Source organism: Hibiscus syriacus, unplaced genomic scaffold (assembly GCF_006381635.1).
Source record: "Hibiscus syriacus cultivar Baekdansim isolate YM2019G1 unplaced genomic scaffold, ASM638163v2 tig00110548_pilon, whole genome shotgun sequence".
NCBI classification, from domain to species: domain Eukaryota; kingdom Viridiplantae; phylum Streptophyta; class Magnoliopsida; order Malvales; family Malvaceae; genus Hibiscus; species Hibiscus syriacus.
Genome location: NW_024062775.1, coordinates 3,139,177 through 3,159,873, shown reverse-complemented (window position 1 = coordinate 3,159,873; position 20,697 = coordinate 3,139,177). Strand labels below are relative to the sequence as shown.

The 20,697-nt window shown below is 32.1% G+C and overlaps 2 protein-coding genes across 4 annotated transcripts; both read left to right on the top strand.

The window, feature by feature from the left end:
* The first annotated feature begins 44 nt into the window (after positions 1-44).
* On the top strand, positions 45-15,971 carry LOC120131020 (BTB/POZ domain-containing protein At3g49900-like). Its single transcript, XM_039148135.1, has 7 exons — positions 45-146; positions 2,141-2,206; positions 2,803-2,943; positions 7,093-7,194; positions 12,491-12,597; positions 13,188-13,671; positions 15,390-15,971. The coding sequence occupies exons 1-7, from the start codon at positions 45-47 to the stop codon at positions 15,969-15,971; spliced, it is 1,584 nt and encodes a 527-aa protein (XP_039004066.1).
* Positions 15,972-17,446: 1,475 nt separating this feature from the next.
* Positions 17,447-20,429, top strand: LOC120130584 (adenylyl-sulfate kinase 3-like). Of its 3 annotated transcripts, none has more exons than XM_039147797.1 (8): positions 17,447-17,765; positions 18,568-18,687; positions 19,015-19,164; positions 19,268-19,386; positions 19,507-19,591; positions 19,675-19,721; positions 20,031-20,177; positions 20,218-20,429. In XM_039147797.1, the coding sequence occupies exons 1-7, from the start codon at positions 17,540-17,542 to the stop codon at positions 20,127-20,129; spliced, it is 846 nt and encodes a 281-aa protein (XP_039003728.1). In that variant the 5' UTR covers positions 17,447-17,539; the 3' UTR covers positions 20,130-20,177; positions 20,218-20,429. The 3 variants fall into 3 exon arrangements, 2 of the variants coding, with proteins under 2 accessions (XP_039003728.1, XP_039003727.1); XM_039147796.1 differs by having other exon boundaries at positions 18,547-18,687; positions 20,218-20,406; XR_005516849.1 differs by lacking the exon at positions 19,675-19,721 and having other exon boundaries at positions 18,547-18,687; positions 20,218-20,404.
* The last annotated feature ends 268 nt before the right edge of the window (positions 20,430-20,697 follow it).

Below are 20,697 nucleotides of genomic sequence, written 5' to 3'. Positions count from 1 at the left end.
AGAGGAAGAGATTAGTGAATGATAAGATGAAGAAGTTGTCAGAGATGGCGATGGTCGATGGGAATGTTGAAGCTGGAGATGGAGTTGGAGATGGGGTCGGGTTGGTGTTGGAGATGGTGTTAGAGTTTATGTTGGTGTCGGTATCGGTATCGGGGTAGCTGCTGACGGTGGCGGAGATGTTGGTGCTTAAGCCATGCAAGAGGTGGCCAAAAGTTACATTAAACATGATGCAACTCATCTTGGCTAAACAAGAGTGTTTTGTTTAAAGGGTAAACAATATTAATGTTGTTAACGGAAAAGAATAAGAAGAAAATGTTGCGCTCAAAACAATTTTTGAGATTTTTTTTGGTTTGAGGTTAGGATTTTCAGAGTTACGCTCAAAAGAATATTGTAACTTCTTTGTTAACGGTTGAAGACTAAAATCGAACGAATCGATAATGTTAGAGATCATTTATGTTTAAATTTGTGACCAAAGTCGGTCAGACCAAAAACAAATGAAATTATTCGCATAGTTTACCCAAAATTAAATAATATAACTTCATGTAAAATAAAATTAAATGTTTATAGTTTTAACATTTTTATAAATTAAAAAACTATCTATTTTATAACATAAATGCTAGTTATTATAATTATGAAATATTTTTTTTATTAAACTAAGGTGATTAGAGTAGTATTTATTTTAAATATTCTCAATCATTTAACAATAAAATGCTCAATCACTCTACTACATTCGTTGATACTCAAACCCATGATCTTTGGAATAACGACGATTTTTTTAACCAATGAGATAAGTTGTTTTATATGATGTAAGATGATTGTTAATATAAAAGATGTGAGATCAAAAGAATTTAATACAATATCTATTTTCTTTCCTCATTTGTTATTTTAAAAATAATTTTTGTTTCATTCATTAGTTCTAATATACCGTTAATATTAATTGCTTTGAATTTTTTTATCGTTATCTCAATTATTTAAGTTGATATGACACTTTTATAATTTAAATGATAAAAGTAAAAAATCCAAAAAAATCATAAAAATCTAAAAATCTTTAAAATATAAAAATGTGTATAAAATCTATAAAATATAAAATTAACAATATATATAACTAGTAAATAATTTGAAATATATACAAATTATAATTCTCAAAAACGTTTTTAAAAGTTTCTGAATAATATTTTAATTTTTTTTAAAATAATATGACTTTTTAAATAGATTATATTGATTTTTTTAAAAGTTTCTAATTTATTTATTATACATGAGAAACATTTTATAACAGTGCCATCTCAATTTAAATGGTTGAAATATTAATATAATTTCAAAATTGATACATGCACCACAAGGCTCGTATCAAAGGAAGATGAGTTATCTCTTTCAATAGATCCACACTATCTAGTCTTGGAAAAGAAAATCAAAACAAGAGCAGACTTGAGACGACTTTCTAAATGAGATCCAAGTGTTATTTGATTAACATGTCTTCTGGATATGCGACAGACTATCTTTTAGTTTTCCAACAGTACTTGAAATACATCAATCCGATGTTGAGAAGTTAAGATACATTTATTTTAGTAAAGATAACGCATGCAGAAATTTCTATATGTAATTAATACGTGATTTTGTAAATATTACGAATTATCAATATTTGATTGATTATTTGAAATATAATTTAATATAGCATGATACATTATCTTTTAGGATTATATTTATTATTTTATTAGGAATTAAGATAGAGTTAAAATATTATCTCTAGTTTATTATTATTTTTATTAGGAATTAGCATAGAATCTGTAGACTCTCATTTTTGTTCGAATTGTTTTATTTTATTTTATTAATATATATATTATATAGTTTGCAAATGATTTTTGAAATATATATATAATATATAGTTTTGAAAACGATTTTTGAAAATGTATATATATTATATAGTTTTTTGAAAACATTTTGATAACATATATAATATATGGTTTTTTTAATTTTTTTTTTGAAAATTATATAATATATAGTTTTGAAAACTGTTTTAATATATATATATATATATATATATAATATAGTTTTAAAATATTTTAAAATATATATATTATTTATTTATTTATTTTTATTTATCTTATTTCATTTTAATAATTTTATTTTCATTGTGGTCCAGGTCCAAAGTCCAGGTTCGGGTCAAAGCCCAACCGAGCCTGAAAGCCTGACCAAGCAAGCAGACCCGGTGGGAAGCCCAACAAGGGTCTAGGGTTTTTTACACTTAGCACTAGCGCCATAAATGAGGTTCTCAACGGGCCGTGAGGACCACGCGCTAGTCAAACTTTCAAAACTGCCGACCGAGATCCTAGGACTGAACCATCCAAGGGTTTTCGATTAACCCACAACCACACGAACCGTAAACAGCCCAGAAGATTTCGCAACCGTGGCAAAAAACCACGTGAATCCTGGAACCAAACCATTGACGGTGGGGTATAAATACCCCACCAAATCGAACCAACAAGGACATCAACGGCGAACAAAACACAACAACAATACCAGCAAAAAGCTAAAACATCGAAATACAACGGTGAACAACTATTGATCGGAGTAACACAAAAAAAATACAACAAAAAAAACATTCAAAAACCACCAAATAAATCCAACAAAAAAACCCACATCCAAAGCAACAAATAGAGTGAAAAACCAGTGCGTGGCGTCGGCTCGGGAGAAGAACGGTCGCCGGAAAAGCGAAGAGTTTTCATCTAAAAAGGTAAAACTGAAAGTTTAGGTGTAGATCTACGCTATTCAGGGCTTTTTTTTTTAATGAAATTTGGGTTTCAGTTTTGGGATCGAGGGGTTGAGGAGAGTTTTCTGGGTGATTTTGTTTTTTTTTCGGCCGCCGCGACGGGGAGGCCACTAGGCAATGGCCGGCCATCGGGGCCGGTTGGATGGGTTGATAGCTTCTCTCGTTTAGGGGAGAAGGTGTGTTTTGAGGATATGTTGAAAATGAAGTGAAATAGGGGATTTTTAGGTATTTATATACCAAGGACTACATTGTAATTAAGGGATTATTAAACCCTTTTCGTCGTCCCCAAATTTTTGAAGTGTAATTCATTTCGGTCATTATGCTCAATTTGGCCACTGAATTTTCAATTTATTCAATTCGGTCCTATTTATAATTTACATTTTTTACAATTTAACCCCTCTAACTCTTTATTTTTCCCTTGCAGCTCATTTTTAGTACCAATTTAATTCATTAATTTTAATTTGTTTCAATTTGATCCTTTAATTTATTATTATTATTATTATATTTTTTTAAAAATTATTATTATTATTATTATTTTATATTGTTTTATTTTATTATTTTTAAAATTTAACTTTTTATTTTATTTTATTTTTTTCTTGACCTTTGATTTATTTAATATTTATTATTATTATTATTATTATTATTATTATTTATCTCATTTTTTCCTTTGATTTATTTTTATTTTCTATTTTTCTATTTTTCCTTTGATTTATTATTTTTTTTTTTTATTTTTATGTTTTTGTTTTATTTTTTTTATTTTTCCCCTTTGATTTATTTAACATTTATTTATTATTTCTTGCCTAACATTTTCGACATTTTTAGAGAAATTCCAACTAATTTGAATCAGGTTTTTTAAATTTTAATTTTAATTTTCACTATAAGACAACCAACAAATTAATTGGTACCGAAAGGGCAGAACAAGGGTGCTAATCCTTCCTTGACTGTAACCGACTCCCAAACCCGACATATTTATGGTAAAACGAAGATCATGTAAGATGGTGTCCGATCAACCTAAAATTGTTTTTAAATGATCGGTGGTGACTCTATCACATTTTTCAAGTCAAAGTTCAATTTCAGGCCCACCAGAAAGACGGCCGCAATAAAATCAAATTATTATCTTTAGTTTATTATTATTTTATTCAGTAGTTACTTAGATTCATATAACTTATTACCCTATATAAAGAGGTTTTATTCACCATTCTAAACCAAATTTCTTTGATTAATAATACAACGAGTGTCACACCCATAGTTTTAATCTATTTTTTTTAAATATAACTTATTAATTTATTAAGAATTTAAATGGATAAATTTGTTAGATTACAAAGGTTTCAGGATAATTTTTTAATATCATGAAGTTCAGGGGATTCAACCTACAATTTACCCGTCCTTGTTCTACAGAAAAAAGGAAAATGAATAGAATCATAAGGTTGAAGTGGTTTGAACCCAGGACCTAGAGAATGACCAACCATGCCCCTGCCACTAGACTAGGTTACTATTACTAATAAGAAATTAATATTTATTTTGTTTCACCGAGTTTTGTTAGATATTAAACACCCACAACCATTTTTTTCATCTAAAAAACTAACACAATAACTTCAAATCTTCACAAAATAGCCCAACCATGCCCATCTTATACCAATTAGCGTCGACCGCCAATATCCAGCTAGTAGTGGCTTGACGACCGCCACCATCAATAACTCTATCTTCACCTCGTGACTCTAACCCAGTCAACCAGTCATTCAAACACGTCATCGTTCATCATAAAAATATGAAAGACCGTTCGAAAATGTTGTTCGAACTCCTCAGCTCCGATCTCGGGCATTTACCTTCGATGAGCTTCACCACCGCCACCAAGAGAGGTCTGAACAAAGTCCAGTACTCCTTTTATCATGCATTTTCACTGTTAGCTGTAAATCAACATTGGAAACTTTGATAAAAACCAATCGATTGTCTCTTTATTTCGTCGTTTTCGGTCGATTTAGACGTTGATTGATCTCACTGTCCCGACTGTTGTGATCCCCATCACTTTCTGACCAAAACCCAACCCGTGGATCACCTTACCGCCACTATTTTCCCCGTTGTTGGCTTTGTGACTGATTGAGAAGTGACCAGTCACCCGAAACTGACCCTACTGCCACCGCACGCGCAACGACATTCTGCCCCTACGCGTGGTGCTTCTCGGTCGTTTGAATCTTCTGAAAGTTGAGTCAACTGATTCGAACGAGTTAACTCAAACCGGTCCAAGTCAATCTAAACCGATCAAACTATTGACTTTGACTAAATCGTTGACTTTGACCCATACCATTGACTTTGTCCAAAAAATTAAATTTTTCAAAAAGTCATATTTTATGTTTATCGACGTCTTGATCTTGAATCAAAAGTCCAATTTGCCAAATTCAAAATTGGTAAGATGTTTTTATGCATTTTATCTTCCGTTCGATACGTTTTTCCTAGTTAAATTTTGTTTCTAACATAATTTATTTTGCCACGTATCCGAGATATTGTGGGACATTGAATTCAATTTCGAGAATGATTGAATGTCATTTAATTGTTCGACCGATGTGGCTTAGAAACTGAGGTATTACATTACTACTTTTTGCATACTTTGTGGAACATGTTGATATTGGTTATTGTATGAATGAATATTAATGGTCAATCATGTACATTTATTTATTGTTGGGCTCAAGCAAAATATAATATGATGTTAATAAAATGTATAAAACAAGGGTAGATCGCATAAAAAAATAAAAGACTGATAAGAAATAATTCTAAGTTAAAGTGATTATTTGGTAAAACAATTAGCTTAGAATCCTTAAATTGTAATTATTTTTGTTAAGGTTAAATGTCGAAAATACATGGATAAAGGATTACAAAAATACCCCCATAATGTAAAAAGATAAAGATTGTCCCTAAAATTAGAAATAGCCCTAAAAGCTATACCTGACCCAATGAAAATATGGCCTCACCTTTTAAAGGCTTATGTTGCCTAGAAAATCATGATAACTATTTTTAACCTTCGTGATGGCAAACGACTTATAATTTTTTATTTTGAAATAATCACCCGATAATTAAATAATTAGAATAATTCATATGACTGAATCAAAGAAATAAAAAAAATTAGTTGACCCTATTCCCATATGTAATGGGGTAAGGGGGAGGTAGGGTAGTAGGCTGCCCCCAACGCCAGGTTGATAGCAGCTTCCGTGGAAAACCTCCAACAGTCAGAATTATGAATTGCCCACCGTGGGACTCGATTCCACGACCATAAGGTTAAGAGCCTTATTCTCTACCAACTGAGATGGACAGGCAATTCATATGACTGAATCAAAGAGAATGACCAAAATACCCTTGAGTATTAAAATGACCAAAATGCCTTTGAACCCTATAAAGGACAAAATACCTTAAATTCCAAGTTGACCGAAATAAACTTGAGCGCTGAAATAACCTAATTATCCTCACAAACTATATTAAGTGAAATGCTTGTGGACGAGTTCTGTAAGTACCAACGAAGCTTTATGTTGTAACGAAACCAAGGGTTTTGGAGTACAACCTAAGTGTACCGATCACCTTTGTTATTATTACAATTTTGGGAAGGATTACCGTCTGAGTATATGTTTGTCTCCTCGAGTTACGTTCGATGATGGGTTGTGAAGGTGATCTGTTCAAGTTTACTGTATAGTCAGTAGCAAGAAATAAATGTTCATGAAGTGTTTCTGTTGAATAATCGATATATACCACATTGCTGAAGTCTAAATTATTGATGGAATTTAAAGGCCAAATAAATCATCAGAAATCTAGAATACTATAATTCATCGTTTTACCCTTGTTAAACCAAATTACCAAGTTCTTTCTCGATTGTGAAAAGATTAAAATGCCCTGATGACCTATATAATGGAATGATTCTGATTATATATGAATATGAAATAATTCTGGTGTAAGGTTCCTTATTACTTTTTTGGTGCACCTGAAATCATAAATGGTTCAAAAATATCAACTTCTAAATTTCTGATTAGATCTATCGGTAATCGAACCCTTTTAATAGAGATCATATTTTTGAAATCTAATCAAATTACAGAAGTTTTTGTTTTATTTCCTGATAATCACAAGTGCCTCTGGAAAATATATGAATCCTCTAGTGTGTTCCTTATGCACATAAATATTTTTCCTCCGATTTAAAAAAGAAGCATGACTCTGATATTTAAAACAAATCATTGTTTCTAATCTCTGGTTTCTGATACTGGATACTTCTAACTCTTGATTCTGATATTAATGGTTATTAGTTACTATTTGTATGATTTGATTTTTATTGGGTACTTTCTGGATAGGATTCTGGAGTTTTGAGGTTCAACTCTAATCAAGCTGGTAATTCCTTACGTATGTATGGATGCAGTTATGATGAACTGCACAATGGAGTGTTTGGTTGGAGGGTAACTCTATGTTTTAAAAATGAAAACTATATTGTCACTCTTATACTATGACTCTGATATCTAAAATAAATACCTGATCTGTGATATTTATTTTCTGATATAAAATATATATGGCTCATGATATTTGATATTACTGGTACTGTATGAAACTATTTTACATGGATACTATATGGGTAAGACCTTAGAGTTTTGAGGTTCAATTATGATCAAGTTGGTAATTCTTTTTTGTTTTGATCATTGATATAGGGTAAGTCTTGATGAATGCAGTTCTGGGGAACTGCATATGGTGTACATGTGAATGATATTACTGTCTTTTAAAAAGTTGTTTTACTGAAATAAATTACTATTTTTGGTTTTATTGGAACACACTAAACTTCCTAACTCCATCTTTTGAATCTGTCTCTCTGAACGTTCCCTCTAATATGTAAGCTTCCTGACTGTTACCTGGAGAATTAATTAGTAAGACTTCAACTCTTTACTATGACCTATATATGCTTGGAAATAGCATGTTTCCGTATATCAACTTGTTCTTTAGCTTCATTTGGTAGTTTTGTATTAATGAGCTTCCCAAATCTCACTCTGTTACTCACCACTTCAAGTTAAATAATCGTTCCTGTGCAGTATTAACATCGGTGTGGGAGACTTTCGGTGTTGCTTGTAGAGTATGATATAGTTGTAGTTAGGGGGCATGTAGGTCTCATTTTGTATGTATATCGGAGTCTGTAACTTGTTTTAAAATTGTGTATGATTGGATTTTGAATTTAATTTGTAAATATTTTTGGAACTAATACACTATATTTATAAATTATTTTATGATTTGAAATGATTTAACAAAAAATTTAATTTCTCGATTTTTATTGTGGGTCGCTCTGGTGGTGGCCCTAATGTAACACCTCAGATCAGATCAAGCCACATGTATCAGTTTGTGGTGTTATATTTAGTGGTATTAGAGCCATGTTGAGTAGAGTCTTTTGGGTAGATCGGTCGATCGACTGTAATAGGATGTCTGATCAGTACATGCCCTAGATTATGACTGTACTCTTCTAAGCTGCAACTCCGATGACTAGTCCTTGTAATAAGTACACCTAAGTATTATGTCCATTATGATTCAACCTGTGTAGAAAAATAATATGTCAGCATTCATCCTAATATTGGAAATCACTCCGCGAGTAACGCATGAGTTACTTTATCGAAACTCTAACCCAAATCCCGACCTAAATTTGAGTTTTATTGCCCTTGACGTTCTATGATGATAAACTCATAACCAAACCATATATGTGGTGTTTCGAGATTAAAAATTGTTACCCAAGAGGATTGAAGAGCAAGGTACTTATCCAAGCTTTGACAAGGTGACTTCCCCTAAGTTCTGATTTGATGAACTAAGTTGGAAAATTTCTTGAATAATTATTTTTCAATTTTATAAGCTTGGAACTCGATAAGTAATCAACCTTTTACCTCAATTATTTGATTAATATGAGATTAAATGATAATGTTCGTGCACTTGGTAAAAGTGTAAATCTCAAGGTGATTTTGTTATGTCTAAAAGAAAACAGTTATGCCTAAATGATGCACTAGAGGTAAGCAAGTTTCTTATATCCAAAACTCTATGTACTTTGGATGCGTAAGATGATAAGATTAATTGTTTACTAACTTAAGTCGATTCTAAACCCTAAAAGCAATATGGGTATTTTATATGTGTTTGCGAATAGAATTTGTTTAGATTTTAAATTTGGGATATGAGAGAGTTCTTCAGAACGGGTGTATCTCAATGGTAAAAGTTCAGTGGAGTACTTGTAGATGATCCTGGAAAGCTACCTGAAAGACATAGAGTTCAATAAAGGATCAATTTCCACATTTGGTTGATTCCGATAAATTTCGAGGACAATTTTTTAATGAGGGAAGAATTGTCACACCTTTAGTTTTAATCTGTTTGGTTTAAATTTAACTTATTAATTTATTGAGAATTTAAAGGAATAAAATTTTTTAGATTCTAAAGGTTTCAGGATAATTTTTGAATATCCAAGAAGTTCATGGGATTTGACCTAGAATTCACTTGTCTTTGTTCTGCATAAAAAAATGAATAGAATCGTAAGGTTGGAATGGTTAGAACCTGGGACCCAAAGAATGACCAATAATTTTTTCAGATAAAAAACTAACCCAATAACTTCAAATATTTACAAAATAGCCCATTCATACCCATCCATTCATACCCAATAACTCATTCTTCACCCCGCGATTCTAACCCTGTCAACCAGCCACTCAAATATGTCATCTTTCATCGTAAAAATATGAAAGATCATTTGAAAATGTTGTTTGAACTCCTCAGCTTCGATCTCAGGCATCTCCCGTTGGTGAACGTCACCACTATCACCAAGAGAAGTACCACTCCAGTTCGACCAAAGTTTAGTACTCATCTCATCAAGCACCATCACCGTTAGTCGTGAATCAGCTTTGAAGCTTCGACAAAAACCCATCGTTCGTCACTTTATGTTATTATTTCGTCTGATTTAGGTATCGGTTGGTCTCATTGCCCTGACCGTTGTGATCCCCATCACCGTCCAACCAAAATCTAACCAGTGGGTCATATCACCACCACTATTTTCCCCATCATCAGTATTATGATTGATTGAGTAGTGATCGACTGCCCGAAACTAACCCTACCATCGTCGTACGCGTCGTTACGCTCCGCCCCTATATGTGGTGCTTCTCGGCCGGTCAAATCTCCTGGAAGCTAAGTTAACGAGTCAACTCAAACCGAGTCGATCGAGTTAACTCAAATAGATCTGAGTTAACTCAAACTGGTCAGAGTCAACCTGACTTTGACCAAGACCGTTGACTTTGACCAAAAAATTAAACTTTTTGAAAAGTTATATTTTATGTTTTTTGACGTTTTAAGCCCAAATTCGAAGTCTGTTTCACAAAATTCAAACCTGGTAAGCTATTTTTATGCAATCCTACATTTCGATATGTTTTTCCTGGTTAAAGTTCATTTCTGACGTAATTTATTTTTCCACGTATCTGAGATATTATGAGACATTGAATTCAAGTTTGAGAACGATTGAATGACATTTAATTGGTTGACCGATGTGGCTTAGAAACTGAGGTATTACATTACTACTTTTTGCATGCTTTATGGAAAAGGTTGATATTGGTTATTGCATGAATGAATGTTAATGGTCAATCGTGTACAGTTAATTATTGTTAGGTTCAAACAAAATACAATATGATGTTAGCAAATTGTATAAGACTCGGGTAACTCACATAAAAATTAAAAGATTGATAAGAAATAATTCTAAGTTAAATTGATTATTTGGTAAAACAATTAGCTTAGAATCCTTAAATTTGATTATTTTTGTTAAGGGTTAAATGTCAAAAATACATGGATAAGGGATTACGAAAATACCCCTAGGACATAAAAAGATAAGGATTATCTCTGGAATTGGAAATAGCCCTGAAAGTTATACTTGACCCGATAAAACTATTGTCTCACCTTTTAAAGGCTTATTTTGCCTAGAAAGTCAAGATAACTAATTTTAACCTTCGTGATGGAAAATGACTTGAATTTTTTTATTTTGAAATGAGCACCTGATAACTAAATTACTTGAATGATGCATACGACTGAATCAAAGAGAATGACCAAAATACCCTTGAGTATTGAAATGACTAAAATACCTTTAAACCCTACAAGGGACAAAATACCTTGAACTCCAAGTTGATCGAAATAACCTCGAGCGTTGAAATAACTTAATTGCCCTCACGAACTATATTAAGTAAAATTTCGTGGACGAGTTATGTAAGTATCAGCGAAGCATTATGTTGTAACGACACTAAAGGTTTTGGAGTACAACCTAAGTGAGTTGGTCACCTTTGTTACTATTACAATTTTTGGAAGGATTACCTTTTAAGTATATGTTTGTCTTCTCAAGTTACGTTAAACAATGGGTTGTGAATGTGATATGTTCAAGTTTACTATGCAGTTGGTAGCAAGAAATAAATGTTCATGAAGTGTTTCTGTCCAAATTGTTGATGGAATTTGAAAGCAAATAAATCATCATAAATATGGAATACCATAATTCGTCATATTATCCTTGTTAGACCAAATTACCAAGTTCTTTCCCGATTGTGAAATAACTAAAATACCCTAATGGCCTATATAATGGAATCATTTTGGTTATATTTGAATCTGAAATAATTCAGATGTAAGGTTCCTTATTACCTTTTTGTGCACCTGAAATCATAAATGGTTCAAAAGTATAAACTTCTAAATGTCTGATTAGATCTGTTGGTAATCAAACCCTTTTAATAGAGATCTCGTTTCTAAAATCTAATCAAATTGTAAAAAAAATTATTTCATTTCCTGATAATCACAATGTGCCTTTGGAAAAATATCTGAATCCTTTAGTGTGTTCCTTATGCACATAAATATTTTTCTCCAATTTAAAAAAGAAGAAGAAACATGACTATGATATTTAAAACAAAACATTGTTTATAATCTCTGGTTTATGATACTAGATACATCTAACTCTTGATTATGATACTAATGGTTACTGGTTACTATCTGTATGAGTTGATTTTTATTGGGGGTACTTTATGGATAGGATTCTGGAGTTTTGAGGTTCAACTCTAAATAAGCTGGTAATTCGTTACATCTGTATAGATGAAGTTATGGGGAACTGCACAATGAAGTGTTTAGTTAGAGGGTAACTTTGTGTTTTAAAAATGAAAACTATATTGTCACTCTTATACTATGATTATGCTATCTGAAATAAATACCCGATCTCTGATCTTTGTTTTCTGATATAAAATTTATCTAGCTCCCGATATATGATATTACTAGTACTGTCTAAAACTGTTTTACTTGGATACTATATAGGTAGAACCCTAGAGTTCTGATCAAGATGATAATTCCTTTATATTATGATAATTTTTTATTGGACTCCTATACCCATTTAGGTATTTATGAATGCAGTTCTGGGGAGCTGCATATGGTGTACGAGTGGAGAGTATTACTATGTTTTACTAAAATAAACTACTATTTCTAGTTTCTTAGAACACACTAGACTTCTCAACTCTATCTTCTGAATCTGTCTCTCTAAACATTCCCTCTTATTTGTAAGCTTCCTGATTGTTACCTAAAGAATTAATTAGTGAGACCTCAACTTTTTACTCTGACTTGTATATACCTGGATAACTAAGGAAATATCGTGCTTCCATATATTGACTTTTCCTTTAGCTTCGTCTGATAGTTTTGTATTATTGAGCTTCCTAAAGCCCACTTTGTTACTCACCATTTCAGGTTAAAGAATCGTTCCTGTGCAATATCGACATCAGTGTGGGAGTTCTTTCAGTGTTTCTTGTGGAGTACGATACAGTTGTAATTAGGGGACATGTAGGTCTCATTTTGTATGTATATCGGAATTCGTAACTTGTTTTGAAATTGTGTATGATTGGATTTTGAATTTAATTTCTAAATGTTTTCCAAACTAATACAATATATTTATAAATTGTTTTATGATTTGAAATGATTTAACAAAGAAATTATTTTCTGGATTTTTATCGTGGGTCTCTTCAATGACCTTAATATAACACCTCATATCGGATGGGGTCACCCGTATTGATACATGTACTGGGAACTGCTTTTCATCTTCATAAGCTATGTTTTCCCTTTTTTTTTAATTTGGGGAATTTTCTAATATATTTATGTACTACTTGATTGCTTTGATCTGGATTGGTTATCTGATTTTCATCCAAAATGTTTTTTTTCCTTATTGGGTTTAATGATTAATAAATTTTTTTTAAAAATTTATTTGAAGAGCAATTTTCCACCATTTCCTATTTGAAGAACTTAAACATTTTGAATTAAACCTAGATTGTAAGGGAATATAGCAACATTATTGTATTTCTAATGTTTTATTTTTCCAGATTTTGTAATAACAAGAAATATTGTAAAGAATAGTCATTTTCGTATTAATTCCGAACTTATAACGTTAAAGGCGGAGATTAACCCAACAATCTGAATTCACGTTATCCCCGCCGTTAAACATAACTGTCGAAACCTTCTCTCTCGTTGTCAATTTTTGTTACGGGACTCACCTCCTCGTAACGATGTTTAACGTCGCGTCCCTCCTGGTAGCAGCGGAACTCCTCGGGGTGACGGAGACCAAAGGTGACGGCGACAGTAACTTGAAGCAGATGACCGAGAATTACTTCCATCGATTCATTGCCGTCAACGGAGAGTACGCGGCGATTGTTTTCAGGTCTTGCCTGACGTTGCTCCCGGAGGCGGAAACAAAGTCGTTTCTCTTTAGTAGATGCGTCGAGGCTATGGATTTAGCGGAGGATGGGAACGGCTTCGACGGTTGCTTTGAGGATGTTATTTCTTTGCGCGCCGAGGATTTCAGAATCCTTACCGAGTCTATGCACCAACGATTTGAGTACCACGATTTGCTTTATGGAATCGTTGATTTTTATCTCGAGGTAAGAACACTGCTACTACTGGTTTTAATTATGTTAGATCATAGTTTTTCCTTAACTAATAACATGATTAGTTTAATATTAATACATTAGTATTGATTTATACTAATATAAAAACTTAGGTTAATTAATTTCCTCTCATGAATAAAGTGATCATAGTTTAATTTAAAATATATAAATTAATAAATCATATATAATACATATTTTTTATATATTTTGAAAGAGTATTATAATTTCCCATTTAATTATCATATATCTAGTATTTATGATAGGGTTTAAAAGGCTAGAAAAAAATCATATATGAACTTCTTTAATAGGTGTATTTAGAATTTTTTTTGAACAAAGGTGTATTTAGAAACTTAGCTGTAGTGTGTGGTTCATTTAATATTTAAGATTGTGTAGGTTGGACCAGCTATTTTGTTTGGTCTCTATCTATTAATTTTAGTAATCCTTAGATTTTGATTAATTTTAATATTTAATTTTCCTTATTAATTTCAAACTTAAAATCATCACAATTTTATTATTATTATTATTTCGACAGAAAACCACTAGTTTGATTAAAAATAGAAAAAATCTAGAATTACAATGAAGATTTACAAGTATAAGTAAACGTAAACAAAATTATAATTAGGATATTTTCCTATAATCATTGACACAAAAACTAGCCACTTAGATCACACAAGGACCAAAAAAGTAAAAGGTTAAAAAACCTAACCAAAAAAGCTCGAACAAAATAAAGATACAAACAAATCTGAGTGCATCATCAAACGAACCAAAAAAGAGGATGAAGTTACTAAAAGCCACCGACAAATCACAAATCAGAGTAAAAAACCGTAAAAAAACTATCCACGAATGTAAAACGCATATCCAAAGGTCCAAAGTAGAGAATATCATCATGATAACAAATAAGCATTATCTTGATCAGTCGTGGCGATGTCAAATCCAACCAAAAGAAAAAAGATAAACGAAAACAACGACAAAAAACTGTAAGTTACCAAAAGGAAAAGAAAAAACGTGTCACAAAAGACATAGATAAATGTGACATAAAGGCAAAGAAACATATCACAAAGACATAATTATTCTTATTAAAAAAACTAAAAATAAGAAAAAGAGAAAAATATAACCGGTGGGCGACAACCAACATCAAAACTGGTGCACCACCGGTTAAATAAAATTAAAGAAGAAAAAAGTTAAATTGATCAAAAAAATTGACACAAATTGTAAAGAAGAAAAGAAAAAGGAAGAGAGAAGAGGAAGAAGAAAGCGGCTAGGGTTTTTAAATGGAATTTATAATTTGTTAAACTTAAATCACAAATATATTATTATTTTATTAGGTATTTCAATCTTAATCATATTAGAGTTTAAATTTTTACTATATTATAATAAGAATTGTGTCAACCAACAATCAAATTAAAGTTATCACATTAATCATTTAATTGACTTATTTTTAATAATTAAGCTTGTATATCAAATAAATATCTCTAATTGTATCAAAAATTCATGTGAGCCCTTGATTTGAATTATAAATAAAACGAGTACTTACATAAAAAATCATTATTAAATAAGTCATTATTTTGAAAAGTCATGAATTCTAAGAAATCTTATTTAAAAAATCATAATTAAATAGTTATTAATTTCTCAATGTTTAAGAACTTGTTTGATTACTATTTTTCAAACATTGAGTTACATAATTCGAATTAAGGGCTCGCTTGATTTTCTAGGGTACAATTAAAGGAGCCTATTTCATACATAAATGTCTAGGAAACAAGCTCTTGCCTCAACTCCTCTTACATGCAGTGCAAAACCCTCGAATGCCATTGCGTTTCGTGGTCCGAGCCATGTTGGTGGAACAACTCAATACCCGCCGCACCATTTTCTCAGCCGCCAATCACCATTTATCGCGTAGCCATCGCCCTAGAACCAGCAACAGCAACGACGACGTTGACGACAACATCACGGTCGGTGAAATCCTCGAACGCGACGCCACCAAGCGGGAAACGGCTCAACTCAAGGCAGCAATGGACGCCACGAGTTCCAGGATCCAAACCCTGGAAAAACAGTTGCTTTGCATGAAAAAGATATTGCAGGAGTCTGATGAGAATGTTATTGAAGGAACCGGTGGTGGGTCTAGAGATGTGATGGAATCGGGCCGGTCAGCTAGTTTCCGTTACGTTTCAGGGAATAAGATTGAAAGATCATACCTTGGAGCTCCTTCCTCGGCTAGTTTCCGGTTCATTGGCGGTCCAAAAGAAAGAGCACTGGGATCTTCCACACCAGAGATTAGAGATTTTGATTTGGTATAAATAGTGTTTGAATCTTACATTGTGGATGTTTTTATCTATGCAACCATAGTCATAATTCATGTATCACCTATTATTTTTGCTATCACTATTAAAATTAATAAAGTTCCTTGTCAGAAAATTTAATCATTTTCAACTAGTATTTTCAAACTATGATGTCAAACCTAATTCAAATTCGGTTACATAAACATTCATCCTTGACCTCAATGTGAAAGATCTGAATAGTAACATATATTGCACCACTTTTTAGATACAATTATTATTTTCTTCAGTTTTCAATGTTTAGTGTTTGGTATATAGAGCCCCCATTTTTCACATCTTTTAGATAAAGTTTACAAAATAATTATTAAAAATTGATTTTTTTATTATTAAAATTTTAAAATATAAACAAATAAACATTATATTTTTATTTTTGTTTTAAAATGAGAACTGCATTATTAGTCTCAAATGTTATTAAGTGAAAAATATAATATATTAAATTAATAAATAATATCATATTTGACCCCTCAATTGTAACTAAATTTTTTTTCTTTTAAAATTTTTAAATAATAATTAAAAATAAGAAAAAAATTTAAATCCATTTGAGAATTTATAATTTAATTTTAAAAATTAAAAATATTTTAAAATTATAATTTTTTATTTTTTTATAAATTATAAAATTTTAATAAAATCCTTCATATTTTTTAATTACACTTTCACCCACCTTCTAACCTACAATAAAATTTAATGATCAATATTTTGTATTTTTGTTACCATAATAAATATAGTATTGTCTTATTTAAAGCTTTTACGAAATATATAGCTACTTTAAAGCATATATTTTATTTAATCTCATTACTCTCCTTAAAAATTTAAGTTATTAAATTGATTATAATAATTACGTAATAATGAAACGTAGATGATAAATAGATATTAATAATTTATCCCTGGCGTCGGGAGTTTGGAGTCTGCACAATTATGACCGTGACGTGGGATTTTGGACCTCATCCACTCTCCATTGCCCACCTGTCCACCACTCTCACGTCTTAAAAAGAAGAATAAATTCCCTACTTGGTCATCTACCTATTACTTTTTTTTATTTAGGTCATTTAACATATCTTTTTAAAAAAAAAATTACACATGACGTTACGTTTTGTTATGTTTTAATCATTTATCGTTAAAAAATTAACGTTGATAGTGAATTAAATTTTTTATTGTTATATTTTAATGTTGACATGTCATTATCTTATGATGATATGTCAACATCACCCTTAAATTTTTAACAATTGATGACCAAAATAGAAGTAAAACATAAGGTTGATTTTGAAAAAACTAGTTAGGTGACCAAAACAGAAACTATGAAATAGATAGATGACCAAATAGGACTTTTACCCGAAAAAAGAAATGGGAAAATTACACGTGGAATAAAAATAATAGAGTCCCAGCCATTCCACGTCCTTTCTTCATTTTATAAAACATGGAATCAAAATGAATTTGGATTTTTAATCACGTCTTTTGCCGTCAACTCCTCCTGTTTGGCTGTTTCAACTCACAACCATTGTTTTTTTAATTATTAAAAAATTATAATCAAGATGGTTGTGCTCAAGGCTCTACGGCCGGCGATTTGTTGTTCTTCTTCCATTTTCGATGGTGGGCCTTTGGAACCGGTGGATAAGGCTAGCTTCGTGATGTTTCCGTTCCCGGCGTCGTCGCTTTCTATGAGGTTGAGGAGAGGCAACAATGCTAAGCTGAGCTTGGTTCAGGCGACGGAGGAATCGTCCATGCCGATTGCGACTGATCCCGCTGCTGCTATTTCTGGTACTATTGTTTAAAAAAAGAAAAATTCATGGGTCATGTGTTTGATTTTATTTTTATTGTCAAGAATTTGGTTCAGGATTTTTATTCCATTTTAAAGAAAATTAAAGATATATATTTGATTTTTTCACTATTTATTTATAAAAGGGACAAATCTTATATATAGAAAAGAATTTTTATACTAGGAGTATCTGTAATAGAAATTTCGTGGAATGATGGAAGAGATAATTAGATTGATTTTCAAAGTTATTTTCAGCTTAATTGGGTTTTGCAGACTTGCAAGCATTAACATTTATGACTCTTCTGTAAATTAGTTATTGCCAAATAAAATTGTTTGGCCAATTTTGTGAAATGGTAGATATTCCAGATTGAAATGGAGATTAGAAGAACAACCACAACACTTCATCTGAAAGACAAATAATATTTTTCAAAAAAGGGAAGTAATCGGTTACATAAACCCTTTGATTATACATTTTAGCTTGGGCTCCTGTTTTTCTGATGACAGTACCGAATAAATCAACTGGATACATCTGAATCCTTAAGCGTCAGCCTTTCAGATCTGAATATTTATAATTTTACACTATCTCTATATGCTGATCATTTTAGTAATGAATTCCTCATTTTGGGAAACATTGTTCTATAATATTCGTATGAACACTTTGGCCATTCCATGGAATTACTGGCAATGATGACGGCGCAAACTCATGAATTCTTTAGTATATGGTTTCTTTCCAATTGTATCCACTATCCACTTTGGGTTTTCTGATTTCAAACGTCTAACTAGGTGAAAATCCCCACCAGATAGCAACAAACGGCAAGGCAACAAACATTGTATGGCACAAAAGTTCGATTGGAAAACTTAATCGGCAAGAGTTACTTCAGCAAAAGGGTTGTGTCATATGGATTACAGGTCTCAGTGGCTCAGGTTCGTTTAACTTTGAATGGTGAAATTTTTGCTAATCTTTTTATTTCCATTATTTTATATATTGTTTTCTGTTGTGCCTGCGTATATAAGATGGCTGCTTGATTATGACTAGCTTTAATAGTCTTTTGTATGTGCTAAAACAACAAAAACTGAAAGATTGGTCTTTTACCTCTGGACGAATCTGTAAATTCAAAATAAATAAAAGAACGTTTTCTTTGTTAGTTTCTGCTTGCTAAACTGAAAAGTGTGTTCCAACGTCTTAACTTTTGCACTTTGTGTTTCTCCCTCTCCCTCTCCCCCCCTCTCTTACTATGGTCTATGAATTAGGAAAGAGCACTCTGGCATGTGCTCTGTGCCATGCCTTGTATTCAAGGGGAAAGTTGGCTTATGTCCTTGATGGTGATAATGTTCGGCATGGCTTAAACTGTGACCTTAGTTTTAAAGCAGAGGATCGGGCAGAAAACATACGAAGGATTGGTAAAGGCCGTCTGATTCCTCATGATAGTTCTGTTTTGGTTTATCCTTTTGCTCTCTTATTCTGATGGTTACAAGTTACAGCTTGTTCTCGGTTTACCTACAGGAGAGGTCGCAAAACTCTTTGCTGATGCAGGCATCATCTGCATTGCCAGTGTAATATCTCCCTACAGAAAAGACAGGGATGCATCTCGTGCATTGTTGCCGGAAGGAGATTTCATTGAGGTACATGCTGCTTTTAAGAAACCTGAAATATTGAGGGCTTTGATCTTATTTATGAGAAAGGGCTTTGCATCAGAAGGCTCTACACTGCACTAAGAAAATACCGGGCAATGCTTTGAACAGGTGTTCATGAATGTGTCACTCCAAATATGCGAGGCAAGGGACCCAAAAGGCCTATACAAGCTTGCAAGAGCTGGAAAAATTAAAGGTTTATTTCCCCATTGGTTTTTGTATCTGAAGATGGGTATAAGCTCATATCGAATAGTAGCTTATGTCATATTCGCTTTGTAGGTTTTACCGGTATCGATGATCCGTATGAACCCCCCCTGAATTGTCAGGTATATGCATATAATGGGGGTACCTTTCTTGTTTGTCATAGGCTCATATTTGTTCAAAGATACACATAACATCCTTTATGTTCCGAACATAAAAAATTTAGCTGACACAAATCTTGAAATGGCTTTAAGACTGTCCAGGCTTACTTGCTAGTGTGGTCTTATGGATGGATATGGTTGTATGAATATGATAGATGTCAAGGCCCACTTGAGACTAGTTTTCAGAACGGCCATGCTTTCCACTTTGGTTTTCTTTGAATCTCATATTCCGACATTTAAATTGAAGCTCAACCCTTTCCCCCTATTTTGCAGCTAGAATTGCCACAAAAGGGAAACATCTGTGCTTCCCCATGCGAAATGGCTGAAACTGTGATATCTTACCTGGAGGAGAAGGGGTATCTGCAGGCCTAACAAGAGAGAAACCCTGCAATTCCAGGTTCCCATTATCATCTGTAAAATTAGTATGCTGGATCAATTAAATTTGATCCTTTATCTAAACTAAGCACGTTTCTCGTTTCCTTTATTAGTGACACCTTTGTTTCCTATATCCTTATCCTGTTTCTGGCATCAAGGAAACTCCTCGTTTCCTTTCTGTAGTTCATATCGTGTACTAGATAATTAATCGCTTGATTAATTACTGTTCTCTTTATTAGGCCTTCTAAAAGACTCGTAGTGAGTGAAGTGGGTTCAGTCATTTTAAGAGGAAGAAATGAAGATGCACTAAAGGTTGCTACATTGGTGTAGAAATTTGTATTTTATAGCTTTGTAATGACTGCTTTTGAATAAAAGGCTATCTCAAATTTTCACTGATCGTCACCCTTAGATTTGTCGATTTCTTCTTTGCACTTAAGTTTAAGTATAAAGATCGTATAGCAGTAATCCAGGATTTTTTTGGATTTATTATTATAAGGAAAAAAAGAAGATAAAAAGAAACGATTTGAGCTTTTATTATTTTGCATATCCAAAGTATTATAAATAT

Bases quoted from the DNA above. Each gene is read 5' to 3' on its own strand.
- LOC120131020 (XM_039148135.1), top strand. From the start codon at position 45: ATGGCGATGGTCGATGGGAATGTTGAAGCTGGAGATGGAGTTGGAGAT. The intron at 7,195-12,490 runs GTAACTCTATGT...TCACCATTTCAG, and splicing joins ATGGAGTGTTTGGTTGGAGG to GTTAAAGAATCGTTCCTGTG. The intron at 13,672-15,389 runs GTAAGAACACTG...TTGATTTTCTAG, and splicing joins TCGTTGATTTTTATCTCGAG to GGTACAATTAAAGGAGCCTA.
- LOC120130584 (XM_039147796.1), top strand. From the start codon at position 17,540: ATGGTTGTGCTCAAGGCTCTACGGCCGGCGATTTGTTGTTCTTCTTCC. The intron at 19,387-19,506 runs GTACATGCTGCT...TGCTTTGAACAG, and splicing joins CGGAAGGAGATTTCATTGAG to GTGTTCATGAATGTGTCACT. The intron at 19,722-20,030 runs GTATATGCATAT...CCTATTTTGCAG, and splicing joins AACCCCCCCTGAATTGTCAG to CTAGAATTGCCACAAAAGGG.